General features: G+C 35.6%; 1 protein-coding gene across 2 annotated transcripts in view; it reads left to right on the top strand.

The window, feature by feature from the left end:
* Positions 1 to 19,895, top strand: part of LOC121057126 (cilia- and flagella-associated protein 47-like) — a 302,279-nt gene that overhangs the window by 173,565 nt on the left and 108,819 nt on the right. For both annotated transcript variants that reach the window (XM_040530883.1, XM_040530892.1), the window contains one exon: positions 13,759 to 13,856. In XM_040530883.1, coding sequence (XP_040386817.1) covers positions 13,759 to 13,856 — 98 coding nt within the window. The remainder of the gene's footprint in view (positions 1 to 13,758; positions 13,857 to 19,895) is intronic.

A 19,895-nucleotide genomic window follows, 5' to 3' on the forward strand; every position in this document is an offset into this window, starting at 1 on the left:
ATAACTTCTGTACTCTTGGCTTATCTTCACATAAGAAAAAGACATTCTTCCAGATTTAGCATGGTTTTTAAATGCATCTACATAGGATTAGCCTGCTGAAGCATGATAGAGAACTTAGAAGTGAACCCTGTTGAGCGGTCTTTTCACTGTAGTTTCTTGTAGATTTCTATAATAAAATCAAAGTTGGCTCGCAGTTAAAGGTTCAATTAGAAATTCACGTATATTCCAGGAAATGTTGTTAAGTTAGCTTCCTGGTAGCTAGAAGGGGTAAAATCTTTGAATTTTAATGAAGTTCTATATTCAAAATGAGGATATGTAGTGCTAACCATTTTGGGGAGTCTTTTTAAATATTTTGAAAAGCTGGTGAGTTCCAAGCTGAGAGATGCAAACATATAGGGAAATAAAAGTAATTTATTTTTCACTTGTGCAATGCTGTTTGACTCTAAATTAGGAAGTATAGCTTTTAAATAGTTTAACATTTAAAGAAAAAGGAGAAACAGAACATTGAGCTTCTCTCGTATCTGAACAATATATATTCCCGTTAATGGGTTACAGTGGAGTAAACATGTGCCTTAAGAAAAATCTATGTTAACTACCCTCTTACTCTGTTCTAAAGAAAGATGACAGTAGTTTGTAAATTACAAGGTAATTCCTATAATCCAGTTGATTCAATTTCATTTGCCTCTAGAATGAAAAGGAACACTGCTAGATAGAGTGTACCTTTTAATACCTTCCATGTGGAACAATTTGTAAGAGTAGTTACTTGCTTGTGTGACGCAACACTAGTATAAAACTGGAGTAGCTTTATCTTCAGTAAGCTTGTTTTGATTCTTTTTGTATTGACAATAATAGAATATGACTTGGAATTTTATGATATAGAACATTTAACTGATGGAAGTATCTTTCACCACAGCATATTACGTTTAGAGAGCACAACAGCTGGAGAATTTTTAAAGAAATTCTAACAGGCTTTAGCTGCTAAGACTTGAAACTGAGAGGTTTGCTATGCCATGTATGTGAGCATGCTTCTGAGATACAAGAATGCTAATTACAAAGAATGGGCTGCTTTTCTGCTGCCTTTTCTTTTTCTCCAGCTAATCTGATCTTCTGCCTGTCACAGGGCATTGTGTTTTACTCATATTTCATTCAATAATTTGTGTTTGACTGAAATAAAAGTTCAAAAAAACATTAATTATGCATTGGCACATTGTTTCAGTCATGAGGATTTTTACCAGTTATAAAATCATTCTGCTTTCATATTTGAATTTTTCTGGCTTCAGTTCATATGTGTTATATTTTGTTTTTGTCCATTATGTCAAAGATATCTTAGTAGCCTAAATGATTTGTAGTATAACAATACTACCTACTAAAACAAACAAACAAAACTCCCTAAAAACTATGACCAATTAGGTTTTTTCTCACTGGAGCAATAATACTTATTATATGTATAAATGCCTGCATTTTATATTTTTTGTATTTATCACTTGAGAACCATTTTAAGGAACTTTAGGACTGGAAATCGTCTCAGAGTACAACTTAACCTACTGTGCCAAGGGTATATCAACCGTGACTGTGTGTACATGACTTCTGAGCTGGCTATACTTTTTCAGATGTGTTAAAATGTCTGTCACACAGCTTACCCAAGCTGTTCACCTGGCAAATGATTTCCAAGTGTAAGTCACATTTCATACCCACTTTAAATGTGCGATGCTATACTAAACCTAATAGTGAATACTATTTATGCAAAGATGCAGAAGGAAAAAAAAAAAGGAAAAAAAATGAGTTATTTTACTCCATCCTTATTTGTAACTTACCAATATTGGTAGCTTTTCTGCTGAATTGACAGAAGACATGCCTTTCCCTTCTGTTCTCTTTCCCATTCCATTCTTCATTAAATGGTTTATATTGTTCTGGTATGCGTTCTTGGAGAGTAGTGGCAATTGTCCTAACCCTCCAGAGAGCCCCTGGGGAAGTTTAGGGAACCTATTTTCCATGATCACCTTTAGCAGCTTTATAGGCCAGCATAATAGGAATAAACATTAATCTTTCTATTCCTTATCTGAGACCTTATAGGTTCATCCACAGAGAGCAAGTTGCAGGGGAAGACTTTGACTTTCCAATTTTTAGCTGAATAGGCAGACAAAGAGTTAAATAAATAAACAAACAAACAAAGAAATTCAGTCAAAATAAAGCCGAATAGGGCAAACGAAGAAAAATCACTAGTGCTTTGGAAAAAAATCTTAAAAATTTTGGGCCATTTTAAAATTTGAATAAAGTAAGTGGGAGCAGGGAAGGTTAGTGAGTAACTTATGTGAGTTGGATTAGGAAATTGACTGACGTGGATATGCTTGGCATTGCTTCTTCTTGGGACTGTAGTCCAAGCTTTGCATGTATTAGAGTGCTAGGAACTCTAGTTTTGTGTCAGCTAGAGATTTTAATTGTGCATGGGTGTATTTACTTGTGTCATAGGTGGCTGGTATCTGGGTGATACACTGGCATATGCTCTGAGTTTACTCCCCATGCCACAGTTTCCTCAGGAAAAGAACTCCACATGAACCAGATCAGACCTTGATTTCTGTCCCAGTGTGTACCGACAGGTCTGTATCTAGCCAATAGAAGTTTCTAATAGAAGCAAGCTAATTTCATGAAATGTGTATGCCCTGGAGAAGTGTAGAAAACAATACAACTGGAAACAGAGAAAAGCCACTGTAGAAGGGGAATAGCCATATTTGCCATATTTACTTTTTATCACCCAGCTGCAAGGGAGAAGGGAGGGCTGTGATGTCATCACGTTAGGGTATTGAGATTTGATGAAGAACATCAAGAACATTCTGAATTAAAGGGATATTTTCTGTTTTGCAAATCATCTAGATCTAGAAGATCTGCTGGATATATTTTTTAAGCTGTTACTTGAGAGATGGAAATAATAAAGTGTCTTTATGGAGTAAAGGAGGCTGGCTGAAAAATGGTGCTAAGACACCATACCACACTGATAGTAATAGCATGGAAGGGAAGACAGCTTCAAAAATGGAAGCTGGCAACAGCACTGGTCGTCCATTTATTTGAAATAAGCTGTCTGTGGTGGTAAAAATTCTCTTCTTCTTACACTTTTGGAGAAAAGTTAGGGAAAGGGAGTAACAATCATTGGACAGTGATGTCAAAGTTGCCACCATAAAGTGGTGACATTCTTCTGAGAACATAGTTTTGAAGGGAGAAGAAAAATAGAGTGGTTCTGGGAATCTGCCTTAGAAGAGAGAAGACATTTTCAGAGCTTTGTTTCCTGGTGGTCACAGCTAATTCCTAGGGCCAAAATGTGATCCTCATTTTACTTTTTACAAAATTGTTCTCACTTCTGTTTCCATAGTTTCCGAAGTATCAAGAGCCTTTGGAGTTACAGTCATTATCTAGTTTAGGACAATACTAAAGAAAAGGAACCGTGCCCTAGTTTGTAGATTTCCCTCTTGTAGAATTCCCTTCTTCATCAATCCTGCCTATATGTATATTAAACCAAAAATTTTGAATTCTTTCAATATTAAATATATTTTTATGTATGAACATATTATAATGTCATTTTAAATTGCAGCATTTTGAAGTGTTCCACTTTCATACATCAGCCCTGAAGAAGGTGCACAAACTGATGTAATCTTTCAACCTCAATGTCACGTTAGTACTGTCCCTCTCTATGAACTAGGTTTGCTACGAAAGATATATTTGTAGCCAACTGTAAATTTATAAAGGTTGCTCTAAGCAACTTATAAGTATATTTATGTATATATAGATGTATATCATGTCCTGTACAAACATGATTAATGTTTGAGGAACAAATATTATTTCAAACAATGTTGTAAGTATTACAATAAATGAACATTCATTGACAGGCTAAGGTTACTCAAATATGTTCATTTGCATAAAATAGCATTCTAGAGCACAGTTTGTCTTGCCATGGAATGCAAAAGCATTTTAAAAAGCTATACATAATATTTACATTTACCAAAAAAAAAGTATAGCCCTTAGATGTGAAAACTGGGATGAGCTCAAGCCGAAAGGTGACGACTTTAAATTAATTACTTCATTGGAAGAAGAGAACATAGATGTATTGCCTTTCCAAGGATGAGCTATTCCACACATAGTAAAAATGAATATTAGCGTCTGCCTTTTTGCATCATTTTGAGCTTCTAACATAATAGGGTTGCAACATTCTCATGATGTGTTAGTGTTAGCTTTCTCCTTAAATTAGGTTCACACTTTCTACACATGAAAACTAAATCTGAGATGTCTAGAGCCAGTTAAAATAGGATTTAATTTATAACTAGTTTTTAGTGGAGTGATGGGTCTAACGAATCAGAAAGATTACACTTTTCACCTGAGGCAAATGAACTAATTAGATTTATCTAGAGACACTAGATATAAAAAAAAACTATCCAAAACCTTATTGAAAAACATGTGGTTTTTATATGTCTTTGGACAGACTATTGTAACTAGTTATGTATTTGGCATAAATGTTGAGGCTTATATTAAATAAGTTGGAAGAAACATTAAATTTATGGTAAAAATGTTAACTATAAATATAACATGGTAGAGAAACTTAAATTGTCAGGAAAAGTGTAGAGAAGAAATGTTAGGTCTTTTTAGTATAACTCTTAGATTTCTAAGGCCAGTCAAACTTGAAAAATGAACAATATAAATCATCAAATCTGCTTAATAGCTTGATCTGTTTGAAATTAATTTATATTTAAAAAATCTTTATTCTACATCTAATAAGACAACTAAATAAATATGATATGTATTTATAGCTGATCTTATTTCATGAGCAACAACTCTTGTCTTTTAGAGATGACTCTAGTGGGGTTACTCATATATGTTTGCATATGGGCAGAAAGAAGTGAAAATTTTCATATTTCCTGTCCTAGCAGGGATCATTTTCATATTGAAAATGATTACCTATTTACATATTGTAGGGGGATTAAGTAAAATGTCTTTTTATATTTTTATATTTTATGTTCTATAAAGTACAGTTTTATACTATGAGAGCAATATTTAGGGTATCCACCTAAATCTTAGAATCATTCAGGTTGGAAAGAACCTCTAAGATCATCTGGTCCAACCTTTAACCTAGTACTGAGAAATCCACCACTAAACCATGCTATGAACTTTTACATCTGCACATTTCTTGAAGGTCTTCATGGATGGTGGCTCAATCACTTTCCTGGGCAGCCTATTCCAATGCCACACAGCCCTTTCAGTGTATGAATTTCTTCTAAAATCCAGCCTAAACCTCCCCTGGTGCAACCTGAGGCCATTTCCCCTCATCTTATCACTTGATGCTTGGGAGACGAGCCTAATCCCCACACTCGCCGCCTCTAAGGTAAAAAAAAAAATAATCAGGCAAAGCTCAAAAAAAAAAAAAAGATATTTTACAGTGATGCTGTTTGAATTTGAGCTGGCATGAAGGATGCTGGTCCTAACCATTAATGACAGATGCTTAACCATAACTGTCAAGAGTAAAGAGAATCAAGAGAAGACAGTGGACATTAAATGTTTATATAAATGCATTTGTATGTTCAGAATATTTCTGCTTAATCCTATTTGTTGCTGGTGATTTCCCTCTGAAGTGCTGAACAAACTTAGTTTTTTTTTTTGTTTCACGAAATCTGACAAGATCATGACCTGATGGTTGCATGAAGCAGGCTAAGGGTTTTTCTGTCAATGGAACCACAGAATTAGATGATAAAGAAATACAGGCCTGAAGTCAAAACAGATTTATCTCCTAACAAAAGCACTGTGCTCTGGCCCTGAGAAAAGACTTCAAATGCATTAAAATTATCAATGCAAGTTTAGAAATGTAGTTGTGTAAAGTAAGTGTGTATATATGCTTGTGTTTGCAGTGGTATTCTTTGTTTTGAGTCATTGGCAGAGTTGTAAGGATGTCACATCATGAACTGAGATGTCTTACGTGAGGGAAAAGACATCATCTTGGAATACTTTTGTGTTACAATAAACATTTTCTGGGATAGAGAGCAAAAGTATCTATTTCTAGTGCCTGTTTTTAAATGTGTGTAGAAAACAGAAACAGATATAATATTGGCCTGTGAGTATTTTCTGTCTGGCAGTTCTGATGTTTATAAGAATGTTGTTTAAAAATTTAGACATGGAAAAAATGCACACTTAAAAGCCACAGTATAAAAACAAAGCAACGGAAACAAAAACAAAACCACAATGCACACAAAAGCAACAGTTGTAATCAACATCAGATTCCAAAAAGGCTGGGTAATTACAAATTTACATTTTTACTTTGCTACCTGCAATTATATCTAATGTATTTGTTTATACTTCTCCTTTTAAAAAGGGTAACGTCAAGTTGTATGGGAAGGGGTGGTTAGGAGCAGCCATTAAATGCTTACCAGAATGCAACTAGAACTTGCCATGACAATAAACGTTGTCATGCCAAATTTCTTGTCAACATAAAATTCCAAAATATTTGACCTGATTTCATCTACCTTGGGACTGGTACCAGATTAAATGAAAGACGTCTGGATTTGTTTCCTAACTAATGTTTGAAGATTGCCCTTTTTAATGATGGCTCTTGCAGTCTAATGACTTTTAACTTTAGATGTTTTAAGAAGACATTTAGGATCATTTTACATTGCCATAAGCTCTGGCCTGCTAGTTTAGGTGACATAAATGGTGTGTTAAATTGCAATCTCATGATAGGTTCTCTGCATTCAAACACAGGGATTCGGTTAGGGTAGCAAATTCATTGTCAGTGATCAGCAAAATCTACAAATATGTGGTAAATGTTTATGCACTGCTAGCAGGGTGGGAACGGGGGTATGGGGAAAGGAGAGGACTGTCAGTAACCTTGCTAGCCAGCTTCTGAGAGTGACCGATGAAGTCTTAGTTTAATCATTCCCATCCATTGATAGCAAAGTTACCAGGCTCAGTTTTCATCAGATCAACAAGTTAGCAGCAAACTGTCTAAAGAAAAGAGTTTATGCTCTTACTCTGTTCTACTTTTTCCCTATTCATAATAGAAAATAAAGAAAAAGGCCTATTTCCAGCCACTTTCACCTTGCACCATTTCTGGCATTTATGAAGACTCATCTGCTTCTATTGATTGATGCAAAAGTCTGAATTCTAGGAAATAAACCTTACTGCATCTGTTCACTGAAGCATTTGACAGGTGCAAGAGTACAAGAAATGGGCTTGGACTAAGCAAACACCACTCAGGGGTCAGAAAAACATGGGAGGAAAGAGGGGAATAAATCATCTCCTTTTCAGCATGAGAGATATCTCCATCATTGCCCATGATGTTTCAGCCTTGTTTTCCAAGGTCTACTCCCTGGTAAATAAAAATCCTAGGGGAAAAACAAACAAACGAAAGAATGAAAGAGAAGAATACAAGTAAGAAGTGCCAAAGCCCCTAAGCTTCTGCTCTATACATTAGCAAATGAAGTTCTAACTAGGCTTATTTTCAGTTGTGCAAATACTTCTTCACATTTGAAACAGAAACACCATTCTACAAGTTAAGGAAAGTTCAAGAGCAATTGTTGTGACTTTAATCTGCTTATGTAGTTTTTTTTTTTCACAGAGCTAATGCTTTTGAAGATTCGATAACTTTTGAAGTGACTTCTGAGTATCCCCAAGGTTAAGAACTAGGTTCTATCTTGTAGATTTCCTTGGCAAGAGAAGAAATTCACAGTAAAATTAGGCTGTAATACCTTGAGAATGAGTATACTTGAAATAAATTGTCTTTGTGCTAGCCATCCAAATACATTATATGGATAAAGACCTGAGGTGAAACTCATCTATAGTCACTATTTTGTATCAGGTTTAAGGCTTAGAGGGAACAAAGCCCCAGGCTTTATATTTTTGACAATGCAAATGCATAACCAAAGCAACCATTCAGCCATGTTTTTACTGAGTATAAGCTGACAGAATATCAAAGTTTACACAACTTCAAGGAGTGATACTAAACATTACTTCTAGGAATGTATGTTTAGTAAAGAGTTCAGCTGAAAAAATACACTGAAAGATCCTCCTTAAGCAGAGAATTGCCAGGTTGTTTCCATTTGCTAAGAAAAGTGTTTAAATAAAACATTTAATTTAGGGAAGTGCCTGTTGAAGGTGTTATGTAAATAATAGTATGACCTAAACTATCTAAAAATATGTAATGCCATTTAAATATGTGTACAAGATATTCCCTACCAAATACGATAACTTTTTTACAGAAAGGTAAACCCTCGGCTATGTAGTTCATTTTGGGTTTCAAGAAAAAAGAGCTTGATTTCCTAAAACTGTTATGAGTCAAAAGAGAAATGGATCTAAAGATACAAAGGGATAAAAATGTAAATAGGAATTAAGATTTTTTTAACAACAACAACAAAAAAGGCACCCTTATAGATCAAGATACTTGTTGTCAAAACCATAAAGAAAGCAACTTGACCTAAAAGCGTTGCTTGTGGTGTCAGAGTCAGGAATTAGAGTATTTTTAAGCAACTTGTATGAAGAACCAATGAATTTGTATGTAAAAGAAGAAAAATGCAAGTAGACTATAACTTCTACATTATGGTAATTACAAAGTACAGAAAATTGATTTAGGAAAGTTAAGATTGCAAAGGAAAAATCTGTCATCAGAAACACTAAAGAAAGCTTTAAATCTATATGGAAAAAGAGCTCTCGGGAGAAGTATAGATGTATAAGTTGCTGGAAGAGAGCACTGCAATGACAAGTAACAGTAATGTTCCACAAACCTATTGGTTATGCATTAGGGAAACTGGGAAAGTACTAAGCACATTGGAGACATGCTTCCAGTTGGTCATTTTCTCAGAGATGGAGGATGATAATAAAAAATACCTGTCCTAGGGATAAAAAGTAATTAAGGAATTCTAATACTAAAAGCAGGCATTTTCACCTCATTCTTTTTCTCTCTTCATGGTGAGAACTAGCAATTTCTTCCTGTGCTTTGGTTTCTGTGTCTCAGTCCAGTCTTTTACCTTGCCCTATTAGGCAGCTTAAATTCCTGAGAAGCCTTTGAGAAGAGATCTTAGATTTTTGGAAAACTAGTGTACTACATGAACCAGATGTCCTTTGTTCACATAGCTGGTGACTTCGTCAGAGAATTCAAATAGGTTTGTGTGTTGGGCTTTCTTTTCCTTTTTGTGGTTCTTAATCATTTTCCTTGGAATAGATAAACAAACTCACCATCTGTAATTTCTCAGCTTATCCCAGAGACCTGTCTAAAAATTGGCAGCACATTCGCTGCCTTTTCATTTCTTTGTAACTGAAAGTTAACAAAGAATCTAAGCAACAGATCATGCACTGGTATGAAAGCTACCATGCTTTCATACATGAGTTCCTTTTGAAATCTTGGGCAGAGACTCTCTTGCCCATGTGATTTGCTCTTTCTGTATCAGTCTGCTCCAAAAACGTCCTGCCAACGCCTCCATTTGGGAGAGTCCCTCTGACTGTTCCCCTCAGGACAAGCTCTAGTGTGGATATGGGAAGCCCCCTAGACTCCACTCCAGTGAGCTCTACTGCAAAGAATTAATTTAGCTTTTTTACTGTAGCCTTATCCTACTTGAGCACTCTTTTTCCACCCTGATCATTCATCAGCCCTTCTGAGTTTGGCAGGCTGCCAGTTTCAGATATGTTTGAAAAGATTTTACTAGTAGTTTTTAAAGTCTTAAGCTGTCACTCAAGAATTATTATTATTATTATTTTTTTCTTTGCATGAGTGTTTTTGAAGGTTTGGGGGCAGGGATGTGGCCTTATTAATTTTCTGCTTAAATAACAATTTATGGTCTTTTCTATTTCTCTTGTATAGGACATTCATTCTTGAAAGTGTTGGTTTATATTAATAATTCTTTGTCCTGCTGTTTAATCAGTTACTATTTCCATCCTTTAAAGTTTTGTTGTTGTTTGTTTTGTTTTGCTTATAATACTCCATTAATTTAAGATTCAGCTTCTAATACGGTATATTTTATGTTCATGACACCTGCTAGTTCTTCAGAGTTTTTGGTTACTACTTTTTAATTCATTGGTTTTTAATCCTTCTTATTCTTTTTTTCTTTCTGAAATGAAATGTTATAGGGGATTAATCTTTCTGTTTCTTTTCTTTCTTTTCTTTTCTTTTCTTTCTTTTTCTTTTCTTTCTTCCTTTTCTTTTCTTTTCTTTCTTCCTTTTCTTTCTTTCTTTTCTTTCTTTTTTTTCCCTTTTCTTTCTTTTCTTCCCTTTCTTTCTTTTTGTTTCTTTCTTTCTTTTCTTTCTTTTCTTTCTACTTCTTATTGTCCCTACAATGATATTCAATTCGATTTCATCCTGGTACTTAATACAAAGTTGCTGTTCAGTGATAACATCTTAAACCAGACTTTGAATATTTTTCAGATTTAAATAAAAAATAGGTTGATCCAGTTATGGCACCTTGTAACATTTACTCAGGTCTACAGGTAATAACTGTAGTTCCTTATTTATACATTTTCTAGCCTTAGAGATCCTCAAGTTTATGTTACTATACTACAGTATAATGTTCTGTAGTCACTGTTACCATCCTCAGTAATATGGTGCTTTCTTTCTAGGTAAGGAAACTTAACCTGCAGGAATTTGGAGATATATGTGATGTCTATTTATTGGAAACAATTTTAATTGTGCTATTCCTCAGCTTATATTATCTGTCATTCAGATAGTTTTATTGCCTATCATTACCTTTTTTCTTACTGATTATGTCCTTTCCACCAAGTTTCTCATTAGGAGCTAAGTCAACATCATAATTTAAATTCCTGTATTCCAGCTCACACACTGTATTTTCAGACTTATGTTTGTATAGAAGTACATATCACAGAATCATAGAATATCCTGAGTTGGAAGGGGCCCATTGATCACTCAATGATCAATGAAGGATCATTGAGTCCAACTCCTGGCTCTGCACAGGACCACCCACCCAAAAATCAGACCATGTGTCTGAGAGCCTTGTCCAAAGGCTTCTTGAACTCTGTCAGGGTCAGTGCCATGACCACTGCCCTGGGGAGCCTGTCCCAGTGCCCAACCACCCTCTGGATGCAGAACCTTTCCCTAGCACCCAGCCTGACCCTCCCCTGTCCCAGCTCCATGCCGTTCCCTCGGGTCCTGTCGCTGTCCCCAGAGAGCAGAGCTCAGCGCCTGCCCCTCCGCTCCCCTCGTGAGGGAGCTGCAGGCCGCCATGAGGCCTCCCCTCAGCCTGCTCTGTTCTGGGCTGAACAAACCAAGGGACCTCAGCCACTCCTCATACGTCTTGCCCTCTAGGCCCTTCACCATTCTTCTAGCCCTCCTTTGGACACTCTCTAATAGCTTTATTTCCTTATACTGTGGTGCCCAAACCTGCACACAGTACTTGAGGTAAGGCCTCAGGTAACGGTTTGGTTATCTACCTTTATAAACCTTGTGTAAATGGAACTTTACTGTCGACATTTTCTTTTGTTGTTTTCTACCTGAATTTTACAGACTTTTGTTGTATCCTACAATTTGACTGCATTCTTAAACAATGTGATATCCCAAGCTGTGGGGTATTTATTTATTTATTTATTTGTTTGTTTGTTTGTTTGTTTTGTCTTCGGTTGAACACTTTTATTTTAGGTTCCAGGTGACAAATTCTGTTTCGATATAGGGGGATCTTCCCTTCTTGCATAAGTCATCTCTGTTCTGTTTTCTTTTTTTTTTTTTTTTGTAGTGACTAAACTCAGGGTCGTGTGCATACCAGAATCCTTTAAGGGATATTCAGATGGTGTCTTTATCTCATTGATATTCATTTTTATAGACCTTGAAATACTGAATCATAGAATCATAGAATCATAAAGGTTGGAAAAGACCTTCAAGATCATCTGATCCAACCATTACTCTACTACTAATAACACCCACTAAACCATGTCCCTCCACGTCCAACCTTTTCTTAAACACCTCTAGGGACAGTGACGCCACCACTTCCCTGGGCAACCCATTCTAATGCCTGACTGCTCTTTCTGAGAAGAAATGTCTCCTAATTTCCAACCCGAACCTCCCCTGGCGCAACTTGAGGTCATTCCCTCTAGTCCTATCACTAGTTACCTGTGAGAAGGGGCCGACCACCAGCTCCTCACACCTTCCTTTCAGGTAGCTGTAGAGACCAGTAAAGTCTCCCCTGAGCCTCCTTTTCTCCAGAATAAACAACCCCAATTCACTCAGCCGCTCCTCATAGGACTTGTGTTCTGGGCCCTTCCCAAGCTTTGTAGCCCTTCTCTGGACACGTTCCAGGGCCTTGATGTCCTTCTTGTACTGAGGAGCCCAAAGGCCATTCTACAAACTGGAAAACTACAATTCAAAACAGTATTCAAAAACAGTAAATTGTATACTTGTCAAATTAGCCTGAATAAAATAATGGATAAGTTAATTTAGGATAGATAAATTAGAATGGATAAGTTAATATAAGTTAATATATCCAGTGAAGATTTAAGGACATTAATGAAATTAAAGCCAAACAGACGCAGTTTTGCTAGAAATAGGTATAGAAATAAAGTCACATATGGAGAATAAGGAACTGCAACAAGGAAAGCAGTGTCTCTGAGAAGAGCTGGTGTCATAGCAGAAAAGAAAAACAGTTGGAGCTCCCAAGACCAATGTTGTGGTAAAACAGAACTGCTAATGTATACTCTCTAGTGTATAATTCAGAGAAGTGTGAGTAGCAGGATGGAGGTTATTTTCATCTCATGCAATATACAGACAAACTGGAATACTGCAAGCAGTTCTTGTCTATGCATTTATAAAAGGTGCTGAACAACATTTTATGCTTGCAAAAAATAACTACAGGAAATATTTGTGTTGTGAAGATTGGGTCATATGATGAGAGACTTTGGGCTCAATCTCTTTTGCTTATCTGAACAAGATCATTTTTCTTGATATTATGTAAAATTATAAAAATATTGTCATTCTGATATGGACTGCCTTCAGTTCAAGGATCTGGTGATCTATGCCTCCTACAGCTACTGGTTGTAAACACTTCCCGGTCCTAGCCTTAATTGTAACATTCATGCATATTCCAATTATTTAAAGGTTTCTTAATCATCAATATCAGGATAATTTAAAATCTGTTGTTATAACTTCATGAGTGCGTACATGAGATTAATACTGTCTTCTCTGGCTTCATAAATTATCTCCGGACTTCAAAGGGGAGGAGGGAGATAAAAATCCCTGAATGGGGAGCACAGAGCTTTCTTCTCTGAGCTTGTAGTCACTCAGTCTCATAGGACTTGATGCATCTCAGCTTTCGTATATATCATCAGAATTTCCCATCCCTCATTTTTGGACTAGGTAATACAAAGCACTGAAGGGAATGAAATCCTCTAGATTTCTGGCCAGTTTATCTTGCAACTAAATGTGGGATTACAATTATTATTTTTTTCCTTTGTTTGTTTGTTTTTAGCATTGTCTTTGTTGAAGGAAAGAAGTTATAGGTCAATGATATTTAAAATTCTGAAACAATGTGTTACTCTGGGAAACAAATTTGCCAAAGACCTGTTTTCTTTCTATTTGTATATGTATTGATTTTCTTATTATTTTGAACCCTGACAAGAAAGGATTAGATAAGGAGATTTGTTGACAGCAGTCATCATCAGTTCATGATTTGCTTTGTCTCCATATGAACAATGACTGGCAGTTCTGATAAAAGTCAAAATTTCTCACTGATTTGAATGCTGCTAGGAGTGATCACCTCATGACATGATTTTAAAAGCATTTTATTCTCTTATACATAGGAGGAAGTTCTTCAAATTGCAAAGTGTGGTTTTCCTTAAAGATTAACAGCACACCTGCAGCACCTGAAAGAATAATAGATGTAAAATGCAGAGCTCTGGTAAGATTAATTTAAATGCTTAATTTATAAAATTAATAATTTTAAATAATAAAAAAAAGGCAAATAATTGTATTGATGGTCTGGTTGCTATCACAGAGAACTAATCAGTTTTATTAAGTGACCACACACAACCACTTTTTGCATAATAAAGCTCAACAGTTACTAAGACCTCATATAAGCTCACTGATATGAACTAAAATTAATGTTTGGAGAAAAAAAAAAGTGGTTTCTTTAACATATTTACATAACTATATTTTTCTTCTGCTAGAGTATACTTTTAATTTTGGATCTTAGATAAAGCTGAATTCTATAAAAACTTCAAGCAGTTTACATACTGACCACAGCAGAATAAGTCTCTTTTGGTACCCTCCTTCCTTATGGATGCCAAATGCTGTCATTTAGATATCATTAATCAGTAGAATGTACTTAATCATATTTTTATTGGTAGAGAAATGTATATTTTCATGCTCAAAAATATAAATAAATTGTTAGTAATTTTTCAAGGATAACTGCATAACAGAAATTGTGTTTTAAAGCACTTAAGTATATAAAGATAAAATAACTGTTTTTATTTTCAGAGCTAACATTGTAGTTATATTCTTAAAATGGATATTTACTTTATCATCTAGAAGCCCTGCATTCTTTTTGAATTGTAGGCAGCTAAGAAGTACTAACTTTAATGACGGATGCTGGTAACAAGTTCTATAAATAGAAATGACCGGTAGAGTGTTTTCCTGCAGATTTTTTTTTTTTTTTTAAGAAAAAAATGAAAAGTGATGCAAGTACTAGAGTATTACCTCTTCCAGTAACAGATGCTGGGAAGGGAGCAGAGTCTCCTCAGTTGACTTTGCATGTCAGCATCTATTTATGTGGGGAAAAAAACACAAAAGAAAGTCAGAAATACAAAAGCTACAATAAGAGTTTGTGATTTGAGACCTCCAAAAGAATAATGTAGGTTTTTGTCACACAGGATCATGCTTTGTCTTGTATTGTCTTCTGATCTGAGACTACTGAGAAAATGGTAAAAGGAAAAGATAAATTTAAATTATATTTTTGACATCTATTTTAACTCTGCCTCACAATTTTGAATATAATTCAGAATGAAAACTTGCAAAAAACCCACAACACTTATAGTAAAATAAAGCACACTTTTTACATTGGATGGGGTGCTGAAGTTATTGACTCGAATGGGGAGATTTCTAGTGAAAATGAAGGCAGCAAAGAAGTAGCTATACCCCTTCAGATCTCTATGGGAGATCTGGTAAAATAACCCACTTCTCTTGATGAATTTTGAAGATGACAGAAAGATTGTTGACTCATAATACACACGGTTACTATTACAGAGTGATCTGAATTGACTGGTTAAGTGCCAGGCAGTTCATTTTGGAGCAGGAGCATGTCTCTAATGTAAGTGACTGGGATTATCATAGTTAATGCCTCACTATAGAATGTTAGTGTGACACTGAGAAAAAGAACGAATACAGTCTGTGACTGCTAAAGAATGCTCAGATACATGCAGAAAGCAAATAACATTGTTGCTACTACTGTTAGAATTTTATTCAGAGATCTGATTCTCATAGGTTAAGAACTGTGTTGAAAAACTGAAAGAAAATCAAAGGAAATCCATTAAAAGCATTGGGGACTGGAAAAGCAGACCTTGTCATATGAGTATTAAGTATCTCTAGCAGCTTAGTTTACCAAAAAAAAAAAAAAAAAGGAAAAAGAGAGAGAGAGAGAATGAACTCGATCATTTGCTAAATGATATTGAAAAGGGAGGGATAGTCTCTCAATTTTGCTGACCAACATGAATGAAGAGCTACTGGACAAAAATTTACATCTGACAAATATTTAATCTTGAATAGATTGTCCTAGTAATGAGAACAATAAAACATTGAAAGATCTTACTGCTTCAATCATTAGACATTAAAAAGTCTTGTAAAGCTGAGGACTTGAAATTGCTTTAAAAGCTGATAAATTTGTAAAAGGCATAAACACTTGGTACATCTGCTACCTCAGCAAGTCAGATTTAATGAATACATTGATCTCTTTTTTACCCCGAAATCTGTCTTTTTCCTTCCTGACCCTTGGAAAGAAAAAGATTAGCAACATTAAATTTTAAATACTAATGACACTGCATTTGGACAGTGGCTGTAGCTGTATCTGACAGTCAAATGTGACACAAACTCATCCTCAGCATGTCGGAAGTATTTTTCCTCACTTATATATAAAAACAAACAAACAAACAAAAAACAACAACAATGTATTGTCCATCCCTGAAACATCAGAAAATGGCTACAGCAGAGGAAAGTGGCAGGACAGTTTTCTGAAATGAGTGAGGTGTATATTAAGGTCTTGTTTTTCTCAATGGTAGACATGCAGTAACAGCCTGCAGACTGGGAGGAAGTCCTCAGGGAGGTGAGGCTGGTGGGCATCCAGGGAAAAATGGGCAGTATGGGATTCTCGTGACACATGGAACCATGAATTAGTAAGACTTTCATGACTTTTTATTTGCATGTAGAATCCAGTTTCATGTTTGAGGTTTGGAAATGCTTTAGGCTAACACAGCCTGTTGTACTTCATAAAAGAGCATCTATTTGAAATGTAATGGCCGTGATGGGGTGATAGTTCTTATTGTATGAAAAGGGGTGGCAACTTGTGTGTTTGTCAGAGCTCAAGCTGATTTCTCAGCTGTTGATTCAACCCATGGTGTGATTCAGTGCTTTGAAGGTTGATACCGTGTTTGAATAATAAACACATTTTCATCTCTTTTTCTTCTTATATGCGTTTCGTCAATTTTACTACCAAGAAAATGGTTTTGAAAAAGAAGAAACTGCCTCATCTTTGGCCCTTACTAGTGCTAATTCTGTTTTATAATGTTGCATTCAGACTTTTTGGGACAGTAAACATCTGCCACTTCTCAGCTTTTCTCCCAGATCATCAGTACTCAATGTATATCTTGTGTTTGAAAAATGCACGGTTCCGCTAGTTTGCAAATATTGATTTTAAAATCAAATATTCATTTAAGATCTCTTCATGGTAATTCCAGATGCCTGTATTTCCAAGCAAAGGCTAGATCACAGTCTATTCCTTCTTTTTCATTGATCTTCAACACTGGTTTATTTCTCATTTTTCTGACAAGGGTCTCTTTGGTCTTTTTCTTCCTTACTTCGCCTCGCCTCCCCTCCCCTCCCTTCCCCTTCCCTTCCCTCTCGTTCCCTCCCCCTCCCCCTCCCCTTCTCCCTCCCTTTTCCCTTTCCCCTCCCCTTCCCCTTCCCCTTTCCTTTTTCCCTTTTTCCCTTTCCCCTTCGCACTCCTCTCTATTCTTCTTTTATTTTTAATTTGCCAACCTAGGCAGTTCAATACACGATTGTAGATTATATATAAAATCAGTCTAAAATGAATGGGAACATTATGAAACATAGTAGTCACATACAAACAACACTTGTACTTTCTGGGGAGACACAACACTTTGTAGTCTAGACAATAGATGACAATTAATCTTGTAAATTCAGACCTTCATATAATTCCTGAATAACATGGAACTGTTCCAGCCTTACTATTTGTCCTTTAGGTAATTATAGGGAAAGTCGTGGGTTGTTCTCCTTTTTTTTTTTTTTTTTCTTGAACTCTGAAACTCACTGGTCTCTCTGAAACCCTCAATTCACCAGACTCTCTGAAAATTCTAGGCAGAGTCCATAGGGAATTCTGTAAGTGCAGGTAAGACCAAGGTCTGAACCTACGGATTTGTCTCCAGGTGTTGTCAGAAATAGAAGTCAAGGGAAAAAAACAAGACTATGTATATATAGTATAATACTTCCATGGCTTTTAAGGGTTTTCAGTTCAGGGTCTTTCTTGAGCTGCCTGGTATATCCTTAAATTTATATATATGCATTAATATTCTCTTTTGACTTTGAATTTGAAGTGTTTACTGACCATTATGAGGTGCCATCACCTTCACAATGTGACCATTGTGAAGAGCCATCACCTTCATTTTTAGCTGTGTCCTTTATTTTAATTTGATGCCTCCTAGTTCTTGAAATACAGGAATCATTGAACAGTTAAAACCTATCTACTCTCTCCATGCTACTCATGATTTTGTAGGCTTCTATAATATCTCTTCTAAATTATTTCTCTTCGAAGATGAATTGTATGATAAGCTATTCATCCTTATTTATGGTTCCCACTTGGAACTTCATATCTTACTATTGTAGTATTTCTCCAAATGTGATAAGGAAAATAAATGGATAAAACCCATACACAAAGGTAGAAAGACATTTGGATTTTGTCAGTGCTTGTCCTCTAACTGCTTCTTTTGATGCATTTGTAGTGTGACTATCAAAACTGAGCTTTCAAAGCAGTTCTACCAGTTAGCCTTTTTTGTTTCTCTTCAGTTGATATAAGTCAAAGTGAAGATGAGAAAATTAAGTGATACCTGAAGATTAGAAATTTAAATCCTTAAAATTTTCCATGCAACATGAAAAAATCAGTTTCCCATCAATTACATTTAAAAGTATCAGGTGAAAAATAGCAAGAGGTGCTAAATTCCACTGACCTTTTAAAGTGATTTGTAACAGAGCAGTTTCTTAAATCGAAAGTCAATCTGTGACAAACTTTCTTGATGACAGTGCCTGACCATACCAACTATTCAAATGAAATCTTAGAAGCGGTGTTAGGAAGACGTCATTATTCATTTCATTCTCAAGAATCAAGCAAGCTATCTTGAGTTAGACCCTGAATTGTCAAGGAGGTAGATTTTTTCAATGTATTTTAAATGCAGCTTACCTTCTCTTTTTTTTTTCTTTTTTTTTTTTTTGGAGTGATTTGTTTTTTATATATTGTACAATTGAGAAGGTCCACAACATAGCCAAAAAATATCGAGAAGAGATATTAATTCTCTAACCAATAATGTATCTATATTATGCTTTGATTAAATAGATGGATTAATCAAGATTTCTGATAAATCTCATGTAGTAAGTTGTCTTTAGACATATATGATAACCACTTAAGTACATGTTGTAATTTGAGCCTGGTAGGCAGCTAAGCACTACACAACTGCTTGCTCACGTCCTGACCCTAGGGGGATGGAAAAAGAGAATCAGAAGGCAAAAGTTGGAAAACTTGTGGCTTAAAATAAAGACAGCTTAATAAGAAAACAAAGGAAACAAAAGAAAAACAACTTCAAGAAAAAAAAACAAGTGATACAAAACACAATCATTTATCACCAGCCAACTTATGCCCAGCCAATCCCAAGCAACGGCAACCTTGACAAACTTCCCTCCAAGTATTTATTGCTGAGCATGATATCATATGGTATGGAATACCCCATTGGTTAGTTTGGGCAGCTGTCCTGGTTGTGTCATCTCCCAGCTTTCTGTGCATCTCCAGCCTTCTCACTGGAAGGGCAGCATGAGAAACAGAAAAGACCTTGACTCTGTGTAAGCACCACTCAGCAACAACTAAAATCATGGTGTTATCAATATGCATTGTCTTATCAACACAGTTTCCATCACAAATCCAAACCATAGCCCCATACCAGCTACTATGAAGAAAGTTAATTATCCCAGCCCAAGCTAGCACAGTACATTATGCAATTTTTTATCACATGAAAGCATCTTATTTTCCTGCGTATATATTGAGTACTTGTGATAAATTTTGTACTGTCAACCATGTGCAGTTTATTTCATCTGACAATAATGCCAATTTTTAAAATTTCCATGAGTAACTAATGTTTTGACTATAACAGTAAATTGCATCTCTGAAAGAAACAAGACAATGTACTGATTCATTGCATACATCAACCATTATCAGGAGTAGAAATGATTGATGCTGTGAGCCCTACAGCTTGACGATCTGGATATTCTTTCTATTCCAGGCTCTGAACACTCTTAAGTGCATCCATCACCATTACAGAAAATGAAAGTGACTTTACTGAAATAAAGGTAGATTAGCCAGATGCAGGTTTATTTTATAAACACCAGGTGTAATCATTGAAATTAGATCAACTAGTGAAACCTGGAAAGGTTGTAGGGATGCATTCCA

This window comes from Cygnus olor, chromosome 1 (genome assembly GCF_009769625.2).
Source record: "Cygnus olor isolate bCygOlo1 chromosome 1, bCygOlo1.pri.v2, whole genome shotgun sequence".
Taxonomy (NCBI): domain Eukaryota; kingdom Metazoa; phylum Chordata; class Aves; order Anseriformes; family Anatidae; genus Cygnus; species Cygnus olor.